Source organism: Fragaria vesca, linkage group LG1, assembly GCF_000184155.1.
Source record: "Fragaria vesca subsp. vesca linkage group LG1, FraVesHawaii_1.0, whole genome shotgun sequence".
Taxonomy (NCBI): Eukaryota; Viridiplantae; Streptophyta; class Magnoliopsida; order Rosales; family Rosaceae; genus Fragaria; species Fragaria vesca.
The window spans coordinates 22159982-22179495 of NC_020491.1; the positions used below are offsets into that span (position 1 = coordinate 22159982).

A 19514-nucleotide genomic window follows, 5' to 3' on the forward strand; every position below is an offset into this window, starting at 1 on the left:
TTTTCTAGCTTTTTTTTTTTTTTTACTTGCGGTCACGTCATAATTCATTAAGGATTAATAACCAACAAAAATCGGTAATTATAGTAACATGGCTTGCGCGCAAAAACGACAAGAGGACTATACCATATTAGCAAATAGCAACTACCAACTTGAGTGTAACCTAAGAACAAGTTCACTCTTTAGGTCAAGATGTCAAATGATGCATAACTAAGATGACCTAATTTTTGAAGCACAAGAAGAGTGTAAGTGGAATCTTGATCATGCTTGGATTTTGCTGAGGCACCAACCAAAGTGGATACAACTAAATCAAGAGCTGAACAACAAAAACAGTAAGAAAAAATCTAAACCTCATATCTCAACATCTTTAGCTATAGGCAGTGATATAGACATTGAGGAAGAAACTAACATTTGCAATCCAGTAGCTAGACCACCAGGTAAGAAAACTGAGAAAAGAAAGCTGAAAGAAACAAGTGATGAGTTGGTTCTAATTGAAAAACTGCATCTAGAGAAAAAAGAAAGAGATGAAAAGAAACTAGCTATTATGAAGGAGAAAATTGAAGTTGATAAAGAGAAATTGAGGGTTAGAAAACTTGAGGTTGATAATAGGAAGTTTGAAGCAGAGATGAGAATCATGTCTATGGATACTTCTAAGATGAACCATGAGGAAAGGGCATACTATTCCAAACTACAAATGAAGATTTTGCAGGGTGACAACTAGAAGTACGAAGACTATCTTATCTTTTGTTTGATGTTTTTCCTTTTGGTGTTTTTTTGTTAGCCAATGTAATGTTTAGAGCACTCTGTGTTCCTTTTGGTTTATTCATTATGTACTGGCCTTGTTATCTTTTATTTAAGGAATGTTGTTATTTCTCACAGTTGGTATTTTGAAAGTTGTTGTGTCACATTGAATTGATCTTCTATTGAACTGGAAGTGAATGTACTTATTCTATTAAATTGAGGCAATATGTGAGTTGTGAGTTTGCAGTAGTACTACTCCTCAGCAGCAAACATCCTCAAATTCTCATCACTACTCTTCATTATTGATTTTGATAAATGTTAAATTAAATTCAAGTTTGACATTTTCATTGGAGATGAGATTAGCCAAGATATGCAAAATTTAAATTTGCCATGTCACATGTCAAAATTTAAATTTGGCAATAAATTTTGACTACATGATTAGAGTTGCTCTTAGCCTAATTTTTCTCTTGTTCGGAGGAGACCAACAACGTACATGCATGGTGGCATAGTGAGAGCTCCAACACGGCAACATCGAACCAAGATCAACTTTCTCCACTGTCACTACAGTCGTCGGACCCATGGTTCTCTTGTTGTGGACCATCGTAGTTAGGGCAGTGGCGTCTCTCTTCTTCCTAGACACTATCGAAAAATCAATTGGAGCTTTTGGAGGGGCTGACATATCCAGGGAGCCTTGGCAACCTTCCGTCACGTGCTCGAGTAACCCACAAACCTTGTAGAAGCCACAAAAATGTTTTTATTTGAACGTGCTCAAAAATCGTCTCAGCCAAAATAATGATGCGTAATCGTTCTTCTGATTTGCGCGGGTGTGCCAACTCGCGGTCTATTGGCTAAGCGAGGTTTTGATCGATCTAACTTCTTCAAAGTGATTGTAGGCCGCGGAAGGAACCGTCTCGGCCTTTAGGCTCCCTTGTCTTTGTTGCAAGGACTTTTAGCTTTTCCACCGATGATGGTTCTACCTTTTTGTTTTGTTTTTGATATAGATTTGCGAGAAGTAAAGCGTGGAAAGTAAAAGAGCAAAATGAAAATTGCATGAAACTTACAAAGCGGAAAGTAATTGCAAGGAATTAAAGTGCATGAATTAAACTTAAAGACGCGAAAGAGTAAATTGCATGGAACTTAAAGACGCGGAAGAGTAAATTGCATGGAACTAAATTGTTGAATGTAAAGAAAGCAATAAAAACAACAAGATAGCTAAGCTAGAGCAAGAATGAAAAGATTGATGTTTGTAGAGAATTTGATGTATTGTATTGAGTTGAGTTGTGTTGGTCAGGAACCCTTTACAATAAACTATATGCCTCCTATATATACTATTACAAACACAAGAATTATCTCTTAGCTGATCTAGGATTCTCTTAGTCTCATCCTATGTTACTATTTTGTGACAATCAAGCTACAATGCACATGGATTCAAATCTGGTCTTTCATGAGAGGACCAAACATATTGAAGTTGATTGTCATTATGTGTGAGAGCAAGTTCAAAGCAAGATAATCTCCACAGTATATACTCGAAGCTAAGATAAACTTGTTGATGTCTTTACAAAGGCTCTGCCTTCTGTCTAATTTTATCAGTTATTATCTAAGCTTGAATCAATCAATATCCTTGATCCAATTTGAGGGTGAGTATTGAAATATATAGTCAGCATAGTACTCTACAGTAGAGAAAATATGGTGTAGTGCTTAACACCTTACCTATTCTACATTAAAGTACGGTGTAGCATGTTGACAACACAATACCTTGTGTAAATGTAAGTCATCCTCCTTACTGTGTAAAGAAGTCAATAGTCATGAGTATGGCTGGTATGGCTTGGTATGTCTAGCTATTTGGGTTAGGCTTGTATATATATACTTAGTTGTAACCTAAATGATTCAATACAAGAGTTTAATTTTTCTCTTCATCTTTTTCTACAAATCCCTTGGCCAGGTTAGGGTTATCATGTTCGAAAATCCTCCCTAGTGTTGCACAACGCATGTACAACGCTTTCTTTGTCATCAAGATTGGAGGTTATTCAAAAACCTCTACCCACATGATGGGAGCCGTCGCTGCATCACCCCATCCGTCATATGGACCTAGGGCAAACAAAAACTTGTCGTAGAACCATGGTCCTCCTTGCAGGAGCTTCTTTCACTCAGCCTCAACATTGAACAGAAGCACAAATCGATCCCCTTGAGCTATGATTTGAAGACGATCGCCCAATCCCCACAAGGATCTTATGGTAGCCATGAAATCTTTGGTATCAATTCTTTTCTTTAGTGATAACAATCATCCCACTGCATATGAGTTGCTCGAGAGCGTCGCAGCACCGACTACGAGACCTTCCCCTTCTTCGAGATAGCAAGCGTCGTTGTGAGCCTAGAAACTATCAACCATCGTCGCCAAATGGAAGAGTGCCAAACGTTGTTTTAAGAAACCCTACCCTAGAGAGAGAGAGAGAGCTTTGCTTTTTTTAATTGTGTCTTTTCAAAAATCGCATAGTTCAATGATAGTTTAACTTCAAAAAACACAATTCTATTACTCTAGTTGGCTACTATACATGGGTAAGGGTTTTCACTCTTGCATTTGAAATTTGCTTGAGCGTCTCAAATTTCATGACTCCATTTATTTCCTTTAATGTTCCTTTTTCTCCCAAACGAGAATAGATTGTGGTTAGTATACCTTTTTGTCAAAACTCTCTACCACAACGATATCTTAATAAAAAAAAAAAAAAGTAGTATCAAGGATTACAGTCTTAATTTCCATTCTGTCAAGATCAAGCATTTGGATATATCTAGCTACAGAAAGCTCATTTATGACTTTCATGACTGTATAATATTAGGCTGAGATAACAGATCAAGCAATTAAAATCGTGACATCTGCGTCTCCTCATGAACTTGAGGATCATGTTCTGATCTGCTGCTAGAGGGCGGAGATAATACAATACTCTTCTTCTCCTCATTCCCCCTTGCCCCCGTGAACATGAACCACCGTAACCTGAGCCCCCGGTGCAAGTTGCAGCAACTGCGGCCACAATACATGTGATGGTGTTTAGAGGGAATGGTCAAGCCTCTCTATTCCTATGACTGCCTCCCTCCTGTATCCAAAGAAAAGAGAGCAATCTCGATCTGGGATTGTAACATCCTGAAGTAGCTAATTTGGTTTACTTGGTATTAATCTATGCTTTATTAAGTTTTTAGGGTATGTTACTTTTGTTTTCAGGAAAAAAAAAAAAAGGGAACACCTAAGCTGCATTTCTCTTTGAAACACAGCAGCCTTTCTTAGTTTTCTTTTAAACAATTGCTTGTAGTTAGGAAGCAAGCAGGAGGTGTTAAATAGTTAGATATGCAGAGAGTAGCTATCTAGTCTAAGCCTATAGGAGGAGATTTGTGAAGTCGGCCAAAGATCGAAAATCGGTTAAGTTTTCGACCAAATCAACTAGAGAGAAGCAGATAGAGATTTGGGGCAGAACAGGGGCAGAACAGAAACTGAGAGAGTTGTGGAGAGAGAGAGAGACAACCCTTTCTAATTCATTTCTGTCTAAGGTAGAATCCATATCACCTTTTAGCAATTTTGAATTCAGTTCCTAAGATTAGATAGAGTACTTACTTTTTATTTTGATTCTTGATTCTATGTCTTGAGTATCAATATGGTTACTTTGTTTGATTATGGTTTGTAATTTCGAATACTCAGACTTGTATAGATAGGAATCCTAATTCGAATCAGATGTTGTTGTTTAGAATCGTTGTGGTTGAAGCTCAAAAACATGGTTCTTGAGTTTGGGTGTCCAAATCAAATTTTGGATCCTTTTGTTTTAACCGTTGGTTATGTTTAAAATCGTTCTATGTTTTGGAAATCTGTTCCTTTTCATTTTGAAACTTTAGAACATGTTTTGCTACTTCAAAAGTCGAATTAAAGCTCCAAGAACCAAGTTTTATTCATGTTGTAAATTTCCAGAACTCTGCAGAAAAGTTGATTTTCTTGCCTACTTTGAGGCATGATATCTTTCAGCTCAGGCTTTTGTTTTGAAATCCGAAAGTAGCTTTGTAAACCTTGTTTATCCATCATTGTGTGTGTTAAATTTCACAGGTTTTGGTTACCATTTGGTATGATAATTAGCTTTCCAAAAACAGTGGCAGACTCAGCAAAAACTGGAATTTCTGGGTTTCCAGATTTTTACTCCAGCTTTGCAAGATCATAACTTTCTATCCAGGGCTTTGTTTTCAAAACTTAAACTCTGTATTTAAAGCCTGTAATACCATCTGTAAAATAGGCTTGGGTTCAGTAATTTTGGTTGGAGTTTAGTAGGTGGAAATTGAAGCTAAAGACGGCATCTTGTACACTGTTTTTACCTCTAAAGCTGAAATAGGAACTTAGTTTTAAATCAGTTTCTCTAGCAGCTGATTTAGTTACTTTTCAGTAGCTCTTTAAATAGCTTCAAGTGTTATTTAAATTTTGTTTCATAGTAAAGTAATAGTTTTTCTTATTTTTGTATATTACTTATAACATAGTTACTAACTTTAGCTCATCATTTTTTGTATGTACTTTACCTTTTGGGTAAAGTTCTGGAGACGATCTTGGCAATCCACAAGTGTGAGAAGTGAAGTTTGAGCTCGACTTTGTGCTGTGCAAATCGAGGTAGGGTTTGATGGGGTGTTTTGTGTTGTTGTTAGTTATGCTATTCTTGTTTGTTTGTTTGATATTGGATTTATATGTGATATTGGATTGTTTGACATTGAGTTGTTTGATATGAATTGAATTAAATGTTGGTTGATATTGAGATCTTCAATCGATTATGATATGTTTATTTTGATAGCATGTTGTTCTTATCTTGAATCTATATTACATGACATTGGTAGGAAACGAGTGAGGTTGGAGGTGAAATGAAGAATGAGTGTTTGAGAATATATGAGATTTTTTAATTAGGAAACTATTTGTGTAGTTGAGTTTCCTCATGGGTTGTCCTCGGGATCTATAATTAGCCCACACGTGCACAAATTCGGGGAATGTATGCCCCATCGGCGGTGGACATCGATAAAACGATCTTTATTGGGTTACGGATCGGGACCATGAGTATAACAAGATGACTAACAAATGGAGAAATTATATTCGAGGGTGAAGTGAGGTGTGGGGTGAGAGTTGAGTTCATATTGCATCCATGCATTCTTGATATGCCATGTTTGTTTGTTTGTCATGTTTTATTCATATATTAACTAGCCCTACTGAGCGTTGCTCACCCCTTATCAAACCCCTTGCAGGCAGTGTTCGTGAAGCATATAGAGTGTTATATGTAAATTAAGGCTTTCATGCTTTGTTCTGTAAAATAAGGCTTGAATAAAGAATGGACGTTTTGAAAAGAAACTCTATTCTACTTTGTTTGGTTGTTTGTTTGTAAACGCTTTAAGCATGTGTACTATAAGTGCGCCTTCTTATAAGACTTGTAATCTAAATAAAGGTACAAAGGTTGTAGTTTCTTACATCATGTTACGATATCTATCTCATTTTAATTACGGATAATAAACTGTCTGTAATTAGAGTGCGATTCATGCCTTAACTCGAGTTTAGACCTTTACTCGAGTTGGGGTGTGACAGGGATGTACCATGATCATTGGAGTTCGAAGAGGTAGGGAGGAAGACAACACTGCAAGCGACAAGCGCCCTAAGCACCCCTTGACAATGGTCCTGATGGCTCTGAACCCTAATGAACTAGGGTTTTCGGTAGGATTGGAATTAGGCAACTTGGGAATCATTCACACTGGGAAGTCTCCTAAGAAGTGAGGCCGCCCACTTGATAGCAGGAACAAGAAGAAGAACCAGGGAGTAGCTTCAGACTCCATGGTGTCCAGCTCGGTAGCGGATGACCTGGAGACTACTTCTAATGTAGAAGAAGTTTGATTCTTAGTGCTACTAGGAAAGATCCCTATTAAACCCTAGAAGTGTTTTTTCTCTCTACCAACACGATGAATGGTACACTATGTAGTCTTAGGCCTCTAATTGTTGAGAGTTAATTAAATTTTAGGGTGGAGTAGGTTCCTTGTTTTCTAGTTTTCATATTCATTATTTTGGATGTAGCTTTACGGGTTGTTTTTTATTTCGTCATTGTATTTTCGGATTAAGGACTTTACTTTGTGCCTTGAGTAATCTTCGTACTGCTCATGCAATCCGTTATTGGTCATTATTGGCTTCAAGCCTAACGGAATGATTCGCCAATTTTTTGCTATCAATTTGCTTGAATAATTCAGTGGGCTCCACTGAAAATAACCGCTGGCAGCTCAAAACGACTCTCTCTCAACGGTAAAAAAAGTTGTAATGGCTATTTAACTACATCAATTAGATTTTAATCATGTGGTTGTAATTAAATAGCAACGGTAATTTTTTTTTCTTTTCATTTTTTCTTTTCACGCTCCATTTCTAGCAACCACCTGTTTAATTCATCTATTGAAAATAGGAGAATGTGATGAGTGATGATATTTCAAAAGAGATGAAGGTATAAAATAAGAGGAAATGTGTGAGTTAGAATGAAGTCGGAAGGTTATTTGTTAACAATTTTGAAGGTAAAAAGTTTCGGATAAATAAATGTGTCACGTAAAGATATGTTGAAAATCTTATCAAATATCTGACATATATTTCTAAAAGATAACGGTGTCTGAATTGACACGTGTAAAGTGAAGATCAGATAAATATCTTATCGAAAATCATAGTAATTAGCATGTAAATTGCCTTCAAACTATACTTTGATAAAGAGAGTCAATTGCCAATTTAAGATGAATAGTGAATCAGGAAAAATAATTCAATTACCTTTATTCAACGGGTGCAATTGCTCTATATATGGAAGGGTTATGCTGTATACTACTAGAAAATTGCCTTCAAGATTGTTAAATGCAAGATAAATAGTGAATTAATTAAGACAATTCAATTAGTAAATCAGCAATACTCTTTTGCTAACGGCTGCAATTGTTCTATATATATATATATATATATATCCCTTCTTGGCTGCGGACGTCCGCATCGAAGGTTTCGGTGCGGATTTCCATTTTTGCACCACTTTCGGATCGATTTTCCTCATCTTCACCGTCTAGTATCTAGATAATATTGTGTAGATCATCTCTGCAAAATTTCAGCCAATTTGGTGATCGTTAAGGCCCTCAAACTCGAGTTTTTCTGGTATGAACATAACCGGACAGAATTCAGTCCGTCAATTTGTTTTTCAAGTTTGAGAGTCTTAACGATCACTAAATTGGCTGAAATTTTGCAGAGATGATCTACATAATATTATCTAGATACTAAACGGTGGAGATGAGAAAATTCGATCGAAAAGTGGTGCAAAAATAAAAATCCACATCAAAACTTTGGTACGAATGTCCGCACCTGAGAATTCCCCATATATATATGTAAGGGTTATGCCGTCTACAACTATTTTCTTTGATCAAGGTTGGCGGAGCAGCCGCAACAGCTGACACGTTAAAAAGTAGAAACTGTTGCCTGTTGCGAAGAAAAATAGAGAAATGACATGGCATAATTTGTCACGTAAATCGGAAAAAAGAACAAAACTAGCTTATTGGTTGACAGTTGACAGAAAGGAAGTCAATCAGCCCCACAGAGACCGGCAGGTAAGAAATTACGCTATCTTTCTTTCTTTTCTTTCATTTCCTCCACTTTTGATTTTATTTTTTGTTCCTAATAAAAAGCTACAAACAAATTTATAATCAAAAGATTTATACGTCGTCCAACTGGTCAAACAGATGCTACTCCTCCTACTGAATCTTCGTCAACATCTTCATTATCATCATCTTGAATCAGAACCCCCATCAGAATTTCCATTTCTGATTTCTGGGTTCCTCCGCATTGCCATTGTAGAATGAGACCCACTCTGTCTCTCACATCAATATCATCAACACCATTATTGTTGTGTAAATGGTAAAATGTCCTCGAGCAATTTGAAAGGGTTCATATTGGCCGTGGTCTCTAGCGCCTTCATTGGCTCCAGCTTCATCATCAAGAAGAAGGGCCTCCGCCGCGCCGGCAACAACGGAACCCGTGCCAGTAAGTTCCTTTCTTTTTTATTTTAATTCTTGATTTTCGGATTTGGGTTTTTTTTGATTTTTTTGGATTGTGTTTAAGGTTGTTTTTGGATTGTGTTTAAGGTTCTGGAGGATATGGGTACCTGCTGGAGCCTCTATGGTGGATAGGAATGGTCACAAGTAAGTTAAATTTTGCTACTTGTGCTGCTGCTCAATTAGTGTTAATCATTACAAGAATTTCAAGATTTCAATTTTGATTGATTGAGTTTGGTTAAAAAAAGTTCATTTGAGTTGGAAGTTTTGTCCTTTCTTTATTTTATCTGGTTTTGCTCTGCTAGATGGGGTTGAATGCTGATGCTATTCATGAATTTTGGACAATTAACAGTGGTTGTTGGAGAGATATCAAATTTTGTAGCATACATTTACGCACCCGCCGGGCTTGTGACGCCGCTCGGTGCATTGAGTATCATTGTTAGGTATATGTTGGATTTTTGTATTAAGTTATCTCAATCTCATTTTTTCAACTGTCAAGTCATGTTTCTGACAAAGTGAAGTGTGCATGGACAGTGCCGTGTTAGCGCATTTTATTTTAAAGGAGAAACTCCAGAAAATGGGAATGTTGGGCTGCCTTTTATGCATAGTGGGTTCGGTTGTGATTGTACTCCATGCACCCGAAGAGCAGACTATCACTTCCGTACAAGAAATCTGGGATTTAGCTATACAACCAGGTAACCTCTTAAGAGTTCAATAACTGGTTGTTGCTATTCTTCTTCTAATTCATTTTCTAATTGGTTTTGTCGTATTTTTCCAGCTTTCCTTTTGTATACAGCCTCAGTGATAGCTGTAACGCTAGTCCTCATCTTGTATTGTTCTCCCCGTTATGGTCAAACCAATATACTGATTTATATAGGCATATGCTCAATTATTGGATCATTAACTGTAAGTTTTTCTAAGTTTGCAGCCAACTGTTTGTTATGATATGACCATTTCATCAGTCTTTGTTTCTGAAAGTTGTACTTTAACAATTTTCATACATCACTTTTGAAGTAACAATTTATGGTTTTCTCATATGTGATTTGTCTTCCCAAACTGCAGGTCATGAGCATAAAAGCAATTGGTATTGCAATAAAACTCACAATAGAGGGCACAAACCAGGCAATATACTTCCAAACATGGATTTTTGCAATGGTTGCAGTTACATGTATCATCACTCAATTAAATTATCTAAACATGGTTAGTAACTTGTTATGCATTATTATAAGTGCAGGACAACTTTATATTCTGTTCTTCTATAATGTTGGATATCTGTCTCTTCTATATCATCTGAACTTTTTGTTCTGTACTTTTTTTTTTTGGAAATCTAAGAGATAGTAATTAGTGGCATATGAAATTTTAAAAGTCTATGTTGATCAGATCAGAGTTAACCAGGATAGGGAAAGAATCAATCTTCGGAGAGCCTATTTCCTTAATGTAGTAGATTAGTTTATAATCATTCTTCAAATTATAAGGTGAAGAAGTGAAACAAGATGATATAGAGACTTTCATGGATCTTGTGGTGCAGGATCCTGTTTTAATTAACTATATAAACAGGTCTATAGGTGCTTTTTAAGGTTGGTAGGAGAAAGAGTGTTTAGGAGTATGGAAGGAAAATTGGATGTTTTTTTTCCCCTTTTCTTGTTCCGATAGGGGTTATGCAAAGCGGGAAAGCTTTACGTTGCAAGGGGTAATGTCCTGACTGACAGATTGTAAATGTTTCATATGTAAAACTCCTAGTTCACAAGCTGTCACACATTCTTGAAACTTTTACCTCTATTATAAAATGCCTGTTTGACTGACAACAGAAAACTATGTAGGCTGGCGGATCCAATCCTTTTATATCATTGTATAGGATTCATATATGATGAAAAGAAACAAAACTATTAAACCAAAATGATAATACGAAAATCAGTCAGCAGTTAATTTTCTTTATATCAGGTTGGATTTCACTAAAGATCAAAATTCTAATATATTGAAAATCATTTGGACAATGTAAAGCCACCAAGCAGGGGCTTCCACCTTTCATTTCAAGACCCAGTACAGGTCACATCATGCTTAGTTAGAGATTAAGTGACCCGTTTGGCTCATTGTTGGTGGGTTTGAACCTGCTTAACGAATCTATCTAGCTATTTGCTAGTTTCCTGCCTCCCTAAAAATTGCAGGGCCCGACAGGAGGCCCAGCTTCCGACCCCGGATCTGCCAAGCACTTAGGGGGATTTATTGGTAGATGTTTGTGTGCGTGTGTATACATATGTATATACAGTCCCTTCATCACGAACTGCACACCAGATAATCATGGTCCCATTGAGTAGAATAGATCAGAGTATTAGGTTCCATTGATGATTTCCCAGCGCTGAGTCTTCCTTGTTCTATTGATCCTGCTGTGTGGACCTCTTATTTACAGCTTTATATATATTCAGAGTCTGTTTTAATACAGCTTATTTTTCCTCTGAAGAGCTTGAAGAAACTTGATTAAAACTCAAATGAGAGAGTATTACAACATGTTTGCACAAGCCAGGTGTATAGGGTCCTAGTAAGGTTTTTCACCGAACTCATACAACCTTTCTAGTCTAGAAATGCTACAGAGCTTGATTTATGATTTGACATGAATTATCTAACTGTAGCTTTGTGAGACCCATTATGTAATTGTGTTAATATGCATGATCAGTGTTTACAACAGTTAAAAGAGAGACCTGGTTTCCTAGTGCACGCAAGTGGTCCCTTGTTTTTTCTCATTTTGTTTCTTTAAAGTGAAGGGTTTGGATAGTGTTATACTGTTGCTTGTCCACTACTGAACATTATATGTTTCCGGAAATGTGTGAATGTTTGTGCTGGTTTCTGACTTTGGGTGCTGTTGCAGGCATTGGACACTTTCAACACAGCAATTGTTTCTCCCATCTATTATGCTATGTTCACATCTTTCACAATACTTGCAAGCGGAATAATGTTTAAGGTATTGCCACCTTAACATAATGTTTTTGTATTGATTTGCTTATGAAAGGTATTAGCAATCTAAAATGTGTATCTTTTGGTAGGATTATTCTGGTCAAAGCGCAAGCAGCATAGCATCAGAACTTTGTGGATTCATCACTGTGTTATCTGGTACTGCTATATTGCACAGTACAAGAGAACCAGATCCACCTTTAATTACAGGTTTGTATCTGGTGTACTAACCAGGCTGCATGACAATTTAAACTTTGTGTACTTGATAAAATGGCAATTACCTATATTTTAAAACTAAGGCTGTGGTGCTACTTAACGTATCATGTATAGGGCTTATTGACCCTCGTTTGTTAGTCAAAAATGGCTATATAACAGGGAATTTCTATCTAGTTCCACATAAATATCTCCTCTCTGTTTCTTTGTTTTGATTCATGAAATTGTAAACCAAATTATTTATAGGTTAGTTTAAGTATCCAACTAAAAGCTGAAGCTGATAGATGGAGAGACTTAATAGGTAGGCATTGCCTTGTTACATGCTTGCCCCAACCAATGGAACTGGTATGCAACCTATTTATGTATTCTTAGTTGTGATTACTTTGAATGCTAGTGACTACAGTACTGTCAGACTTGATAGGATAACTTGTGTTTGCAAGGGGTATAAACTACAGGTCCATACGGCTCTTGACTTGGTCAACAGTGCATATTTCCTAGTATGTATCACAAACGGTGATATGTAGTTGTTGACAAGAGTTGTATGTTCCTGAATCCATCAGGGCATCTGATTTAAACATTCAGTTTGATGACTCTAGATGACTCAGTCACATACTACCATTTTTTACTTGTTCAATTATGAACAAATTTTGAGGAGAAGTGTGTTGATTCTGATGGTTTAGTGGTCAGACTCCATATTACAGTTATTTAATATAAAGGGCAGTGTTGCACATGGATGCAAGTATATGTTCACTTAATGGATGCTTGGCGAGATTGTGCTATGATTAAATGCTTGAGTTGAACTACAAAAAATACATTTGTGTAGTTGTGGCACTACTGTTTCCAGTTTCATATTCAGTTGCATGCATGCATTCTGTGAATATGCTTGACTCCTTGGTTTCTATATGTGCAGATTTGTATACACCATTATCTCCTAAAGTATCGTGGTACATCCAAAGCAACGGAGAATGGAAGCAGAAGGATGAAGAGGGTTCAAACCCTAATTTCATCACAGTACTTCGGCAAGACTATTTCAAGTAGCAGAACATGCTTAAAATACATACCCTTAGTTACATCTTATGACTTGTGCGCGGAAAGATCCTCCCAGTTTCATCACATTCCCCAGCTTGAGACCAGGGACATCCACTCGGGACTGTAAAAATCCGCCGTGCACGCAAAACCGAGAAATGATTTTTTGCACCGAATTTATTTATTTTTTCTCAGATTTCCATTCAAATTTTTAGAGTGCAGTGTGTGCAATTGTCAAATAGCCATATAGTTCCAGGGAGCCAGTTGTTCCTCCAGACTCCCCCATCTCTTAGTCTTAATGTAGACAAAGATCCATCTCCAGTTTACAGTGAATAGCAGTGTGATCAATGTAATTGGTTCATGTAATCTAATTCAATTGATTTATCAAATTACAGTTGCAAGTCGCAGCTTCGTGTTCTTCCTGATCGATCATTCCCACCCAGTGTTGCTCTAAGATTTAAGATTTGGGAAAATAAGGTTCAAGGTCTAGGGTTTATGCATGATCTCCTTTTATTACTTTTTACCGTTCACATTTACAGGAGAATATAAATGTTGTTTCTGTGACGTGGCGCACCATTTCTGACCCTGTAATGACTAGTCGAGTGGAAAAGACAGCAATGCCCTTGTTGGTTTTGGGATATTACCATATATAGGTGTCCTTTTGTGACACTCTTCTCCACACTACTCTTCTTGCAGTCAGAGACACCCGGTAGAAATTCCTAAACCCTAAAACCTCACCGCCTCTCTTTCTCTCTCATGGGCCATTGCATGAATGAGATTCTGGCTTTGAAGCAGCCGCCGATTTTGGCTCAGGCGAAACCCGCCTATCCGTCGAAGCCGAACCATCTCCGCTTCTTCCTCTACTCGAAGAAGCTCGGCGCGTCACCGTCGCTCAGCCTCCGGTCATGGCCGGCGACGGCGAAGGCTCGTCCGAGTTTCCTAGCCAACTCGGTTCGGAGCGAGTCTCTGTCCAACGGCGCGGCGGCGAAGAAAGAAGAGGCGGCGGCGGCGGAGAAGAAGGTGGGGAAGAGGACGGACTTGAAGAAGATTATGATACTGGGCGCCGGGCCGATTGTGATCGGGCAAGCTTGCGAGTTCGATTACTCGGGGACTCAGGCGTGTAAGGCGTTGAAGGATGATGGATACGAGGTCGTTTTGATCAATTCCAACCCGGCTACCATCATGACCGACCCGGATTTTGCTGATAGGACCTACATTACGCCGATGACGCCGGAATTGGTGGAGCAGGTGCTGGAGAAGGAGCGGCCCGACGCGCTTTTGCCGACGATGGGAGGCCAGACGGCATTGAATTTGGCGGTGGCGCTGGCCGAGAGCGGTGCGCTGGAGAAGTATGGTGTGGAGTTGATTGGAGCTAAGCTGGAGGCGATTAAGAAAGCAGAGGATAGAGAGCTGTTCAAGGAGGCCATGAAGAACATTGGGATTAAAACGCCGCCGTCTGGAGTTGCCAACACCTTGGAGGAATGCATCGAAATTGCGAAAGAGATTGGTGAGTTTCCCTTGATTATTCGGCCGGCTTTTACTTTAGGAGGGACAGGAGGTGGAATTGCATATAATAAGGAGGAGTTCGAGACAATATGTAAGGCGGGGCTGGCGGCGAGTACAAACTCTCAGGTTTTGGTGGAGAAGTCATTATTGGGGTGGAAGGAGTATGAGCTTGAGGTGATGAGAGACTTGGCAGACAATGTGGTTATTATTTGTTCAATTGAGAATATCGACCCGATGGGAGTTCATACCGGGGACTCTATCACTGTGGCGCCTGCTCAAACTTTGACTGATAAGGAGTATCAGCGGCTTAGGGACTATTCGATAGCTATAATAAGGGAGATTGGAGTGGAATGCGGTGGTTCTAATGTGCAGTTTGCAGTGAATCCTCAAGACGGGGAAGTTATGGTGATTGAGATGAATCCGAGGGTGTCAAGGTCCTCAGCTCTGGCGTCAAAAGCTACTGGTTTTCCGATAGCAAAAATGGCTGCCAAGTTGTCAGTTGGGTATTCATTGGATCAAATTCCCAATGACATTACCAAGAAGACACCGGCTAGTTTTGAACCATCCATAGACTATGTGGTAACAAAGGCAAGTGCTTATTCATTTCCTATACTCTATTACTTTATGTGTTTCATTTTCTTTTGGTTGAAAAGTTATGTCTTTGGTGACATGGCCTTTTGGTATAAAAGTTCTGTCATTGGTGACATGGTGGTCAGACCTTAGACAGGACTTGTGTGATTGTCAAATGTTAGATAGCACTGTGCATTAGCTTCTAGCATGTTTCACGAATAATTATTCCTTCTGCAGGAAGGAATATCAGCTTTTCTCATTGATAACTATACATTCAGTTAATCCATGCATTATAAATTTGTTGTCATGCCCATTCTTACTGTAATCATATTGATCATGCAGATCCCCCGGTTTGCTTTTGAAAAGTTTCCTGGTTCAGAGCCAATACTGACAACGCAGATGAAATCTGTCGGCGAGTCAATGGCATTGGGGCGTACATTTCAAGAATCCTTTCAGAAAGCAGTTAGGTCTTTGGAATGCGGTTTCTCTGGGTGGGGTTGTGGGAAAATTAAGGAACTAGACTGGGATTGGGACCAGTTGAAATATAGCCTCCGAGTTCCTAACCCAGAGCGTATCCATGCAGTGTATGCTGCAATGAAGAAGGGAATGAAGGTAGATGAGATTCATGAGCTGAGTTTCATTGACAAATGGTTCCTCACTCAGCTTAAGGAATTGGTGGATGTAGAGCAATTTCTCCTGGCCAGAACTATATCTGATTTAACAAAGGATGATTTTTATGAAGTGAAGAGAAGAGGCTTCAGTGACAAACAAATAGCTTTTGCCATCAAATCCTCTGAAAATGAAGTGCGGTTGAAGAGATTATCATTGGGTGTCACTCCAGCATATAAGCGGGTAGATACATGTGCCGCAGAGTTTGAGGCCAATACTCCTTATATGTACTCGTCTTATGACTTTGAGTGTGAATCAGCTCCCACCCAAGAAAAGAAGGTTTTAATTTTAGGTGGAGGACCAAATCGAATCGGTCAGGGTATTGAGTTTGACTACTGCTGTTGCCATACATCCTTTGCCCTTCGGGTTTGTGCCTAATATCTTTTTGCTATCTGCCTGGCTTTCTCTTTTTCCACTGTTATTAATATTGTTCTTTTTTAAATTATCCATGAATATTGGATAATGTTCAACTGCTGGTTGCCATAATTTAGATATGTTCTTTGACAGACATATAAAGCAAGAAATTAACTCACCCTCTGTATTGTTGGTTTGATATATTTACTAATGCTGGTTTCTTTCGTTGTACATTATTACTTATTTCTGTGTTTCCCATTTGCAGAAAGCAGGATATGAGACAATTATGATGAACTCAAATCCTGAAACAGTATCCACTGATTATGACACGAGTGACCGTTTATATTTTGAACCCCTGACTGTTGAAGATGTGCTGAACATAATTGATTTGGAAAGACCTGATGGCATCATTGTTCAGTTTGGAGGTCAAACACCACTGAAGCTAGCACTTCCCATCCAGCGGTATTTGGATGAAAACAAGCCTAGATGTGCAAGTGGGACTGGACATGTTTGCATTTGGGGTACAACACCTGACTCCATAGATGCTGCCGAGGACAGGGAGAAGTTCAATGCTATTCTGAATGAGTTGAAGATTGAACAGCCAGAAGGAGGAATTGCCAAGAGTGAAGCAGATGCTCTTGCCATTGCCAAAAATATCGGCTACCCTGTGGTTGTCCGGCCCTCCTATGTGTTGGGCGGCCGTGCCATGGAGATAGTATATAGTGATGAAAAACTTGTGACCTACCTTGAAACTGCTGTTGAGGTGGACCCGGAACGCCCAGTATTGATTGACAGGTATTTGTCAGATGCCATTGAAATTGATGTTGATGCACTTGCTGACTCTCATGGGAATGTTGTCATTGGTGGGATAATGGAGCACATCGAGCAGGCTGGTGTCCATTCTGGTGATTCTGCTTGCTCACTTCCAACAAAAACCATCCCAGAATCTTGCTTGAATACAATCAGGTCATGGACTATAAAATTGGCCAAGAGGTTGAATGTATGTGGGCTGATGAACTGTCAGTATGCAATTACTATGTCAGGAGATGTTTATTTACTCGAGGCAAATCCTCGTGCTTCCCGTACGATCCCTTTTGTGTCTAAGGCAATTGGACATCCATTGGCTAAATATGCTTCGCTGGTAATGTCCGGAAAGTCTCTTCATGACCTTGGTTTCACAAAAGAAGTCATTCCCGCACATATGTCAGTGAAAGAAGCTGTTCTTCCATTTGAGAAGTTCCAAGGTTGTGATGTATTGCTTGGGCCTGAGATGCGTAGCACTGGTGAGGTGATGGGTATTGATTATGAGTTCCCCATTGCATTTGCAAAGGCTCAGATTGCTGCTGGCCAGGCACCACCACTTTCAGGCACTGTGTTTTTGAGCTTAAATGACTTGACCAAATCCCATCTTGAGAGGATTGCAAAGGCATTTTTGGGCCTTGGATTCAAGATTGTTTCAACTTCAGGAACAGCTCGTGTTCTTGAATTAGCGAAAATTCCGGTGGAACGAGTGCTGAAGCTACATGAGGGGCGGCCTAACGCTGGTGACATGGTTGCTAATGGGCAAATCCAGTTGATGGTGATTACTAGTTCTGGTGATGCACTCGATCAGATTGATGGGCGACAGCTAAGGAGGACGGCCCTTGCTTACAAGATTCCAGTAATAACAACAGTTGCCGGAGCTTTGGCAACCGCAGAAGCAATAAAGAGCTTAAAGTCCAGCTCCATTAAGATGATTGCACTTCAGGACTTCTTTGATGACGAAAATAAAGCTGCAAGTGACAAAAAGTTGCAGCCTTCCTCTACCTCTCTGTAAGAAAACCTGGAGTTAGTGGTAAGCCACTAAGGCTTCCTCATCATCCTATTTATGTTGTTTCCAAGTTGTGTATCAGTTAATGTTGTCTGGATCAGGTTTTTCATCATATTATTAGTTTTTAGCGCAATTTTGCCAGTTCTCTCCCTGTTTGCTTAAGCTTATAATGCAAAAATGGGTAGCTATTTGTAGGATCTCTCTGAGGCGTTGGCTTGTGTAACATAGAATGAGTTCATTGTTGGGTTCTTTTTGGTCGTAGTTCAGTGGTGGTACAGTTGAATAATCAGAGAACATCTGTATTGATGAAACAGTGAATATCCTATTGAGTACCAAGTTTTTGTGACAGCTACTTGATCAATTCCTCTAGTCAGATTTAAACGAGTGCAAATTATGATCGAGGGTTTTGCCCGGGCTCAAAATCGAGTCGGCCTTTGGTAGATGTCTCACCTCAATTTTATTTACCATGCTGTGTTCATGCCATGGCGTTCAGATGTGCTTTGGTTCAAATCTGCCTGACCTGATGTTGTCGAATTCATTGTTTCGAGCTAGGAAAACTTCTCTTTCATTGTGGTGTTTATGTGTTTTAATTTCATCCTGCTAATTTCTCTTTTGGGTATTGTCTCACTTTCGTGAAAGCCATAATTTCATATATGTGAATACACAATTGCTGCTAATCGGGAAACCTCGTCGACCATGATTGTTACCGGAAGAGAGAATAACCAAAAAATCTATGAAACCAGAAAGAATCCTAATCTTGGCAGATTTCTAGGGTGTTTAAATTACAAAACTTGAAATCAGCCAAAAGAAGAAAAGAACAATTGGAAACTTAAAAAGAATTTATGATTTTTTTTGTTTTAAAAAAATGATAAGAAAGAAAACGAAAACGTGTATTCTCTTCCTCGATCTTATCACTCACAATAAAGCTTCATAGTTTGCCTGAATCCTTGTGTCCCCAGATGCAGGCCTCGTCAATACTCCCAAGCCTTGAAGCTCTCTCTCCGGTCGTTCAAATTCTGCGAGGTATGTGATTTTAACTTTTAAAACATGAACCTTAAAATAGCTAAACAGTTCATATATATATATATCAGTCCCCTTCCATTGAGGGATCCCTATTTTTGGCCACTTTCTAGGGATAGGGCATTACACCACTTCCCAATTGAATTTTTACATCTCCACCGTTCATATCTTAAGTCTATATGAGTAGATCACCTCTACAAACTTTCATATGATTTGGTGATCGTTAAGACTTTCAAAAGTTTGATTTAGTTTTAATGATTTTGAACGGTCCAGCTTATGTCAAACTAAAACCGTTGAAGGTCATTAAAACTAAATTGAACTTTTGAAAGCCTTAACAATCACCAAATCATATGAAATTTTGTAGAGGTGATCTACTCATATAGACCTAAGATATGAACGGTGGAGATGTAAAATTATAATCGGGAAGTTGGTGTAATGCCCTATCCCTATAAATGGCTTAAAATAGGGATCCCTCATTGGAAGGGCCCTGTATATATATATATGTATACATATGTGTGTGTGGGTCTGTGGATTACTTGCTTGGAGTACTTGTAAGTTGTTTGATCCTAGTTGGATTAGATATATATAGTCCGATCAAAGATGTCCAAAATGTTAT

General features: G+C 38.7%; 2 protein-coding genes across 2 annotated transcripts; both read left to right on the top strand.

The window, feature by feature from the left end:
• Positions 1–8466: 8466 nt before the first annotated feature.
• Positions 8467–13468, top strand: LOC101312866 (magnesium transporter NIPA2-like). Its single transcript, XM_004288586.1, has 9 exons — positions 8467–8773; positions 8875–8931; positions 9137–9227; positions 9319–9479; positions 9563–9690; positions 9847–9984; positions 11648–11740; positions 11823–11940; positions 12854–13468. Exons 1-9 carry the CDS (start codon positions 8653–8655, stop codon positions 12979–12981), a joined length of 1035 nt encoding a protein of 344 aa, XP_004288634.1. The 5' UTR covers positions 8467–8652; the 3' UTR covers positions 12982–13468.
• Positions 13469–13725: 257 nt separating this feature from the next.
• On the top strand, positions 13726–18007 carry LOC101311919 (carbamoyl-phosphate synthase large chain-like). Its single transcript, XM_004289548.1, has 3 exons — positions 13726–15063; positions 15388–16080; positions 16334–18007. The coding sequence occupies exons 1-3, from the start codon at positions 13726–13728 to the stop codon at positions 17882–17884; spliced, it is 3582 nt and encodes a 1193-aa protein (XP_004289596.1). The 3' UTR covers positions 17885–18007.
• The last annotated feature ends 1507 nt before the right edge of the window (positions 18008–19514 follow it).

Excerpts from the sequence above, each read along its gene's own strand:
- LOC101312866 (XM_004288586.1), top strand. The coding sequence starts at position 8,653 with ATGTCCTCGAGCAATTTGAAAGGGTTCATATTGGCCGTGGTCTCTAGC. Across the intron at positions 9,228-9,318 it reads GCATTGAGTATCATTGTTAG|TGCCGTGTTAGCGCATTTTA; the intron begins GTATATGTTGGA and ends GTGCATGGACAG. Across the intron at positions 9,985-11,647 it reads AATTAAATTATCTAAACATG|GCATTGGACACTTTCAACAC; the intron begins GTTAGTAACTTG and ends GTGCTGTTGCAG.
- LOC101311919 (XM_004289548.1), top strand. The coding sequence starts at position 13,726 with ATGGGCCATTGCATGAATGAGATTCTGGCTTTGAAGCAGCCGCCGATT. Across the intron at positions 15,064-15,387 it reads TAGACTATGTGGTAACAAAG|ATCCCCCGGTTTGCTTTTGA; the intron begins GCAAGTGCTTAT and ends TTGATCATGCAG. Across the intron at positions 16,081-16,333 it reads ATACATCCTTTGCCCTTCGG|AAAGCAGGATATGAGACAAT; the intron begins GTTTGTGCCTAA and ends TCCCATTTGCAG.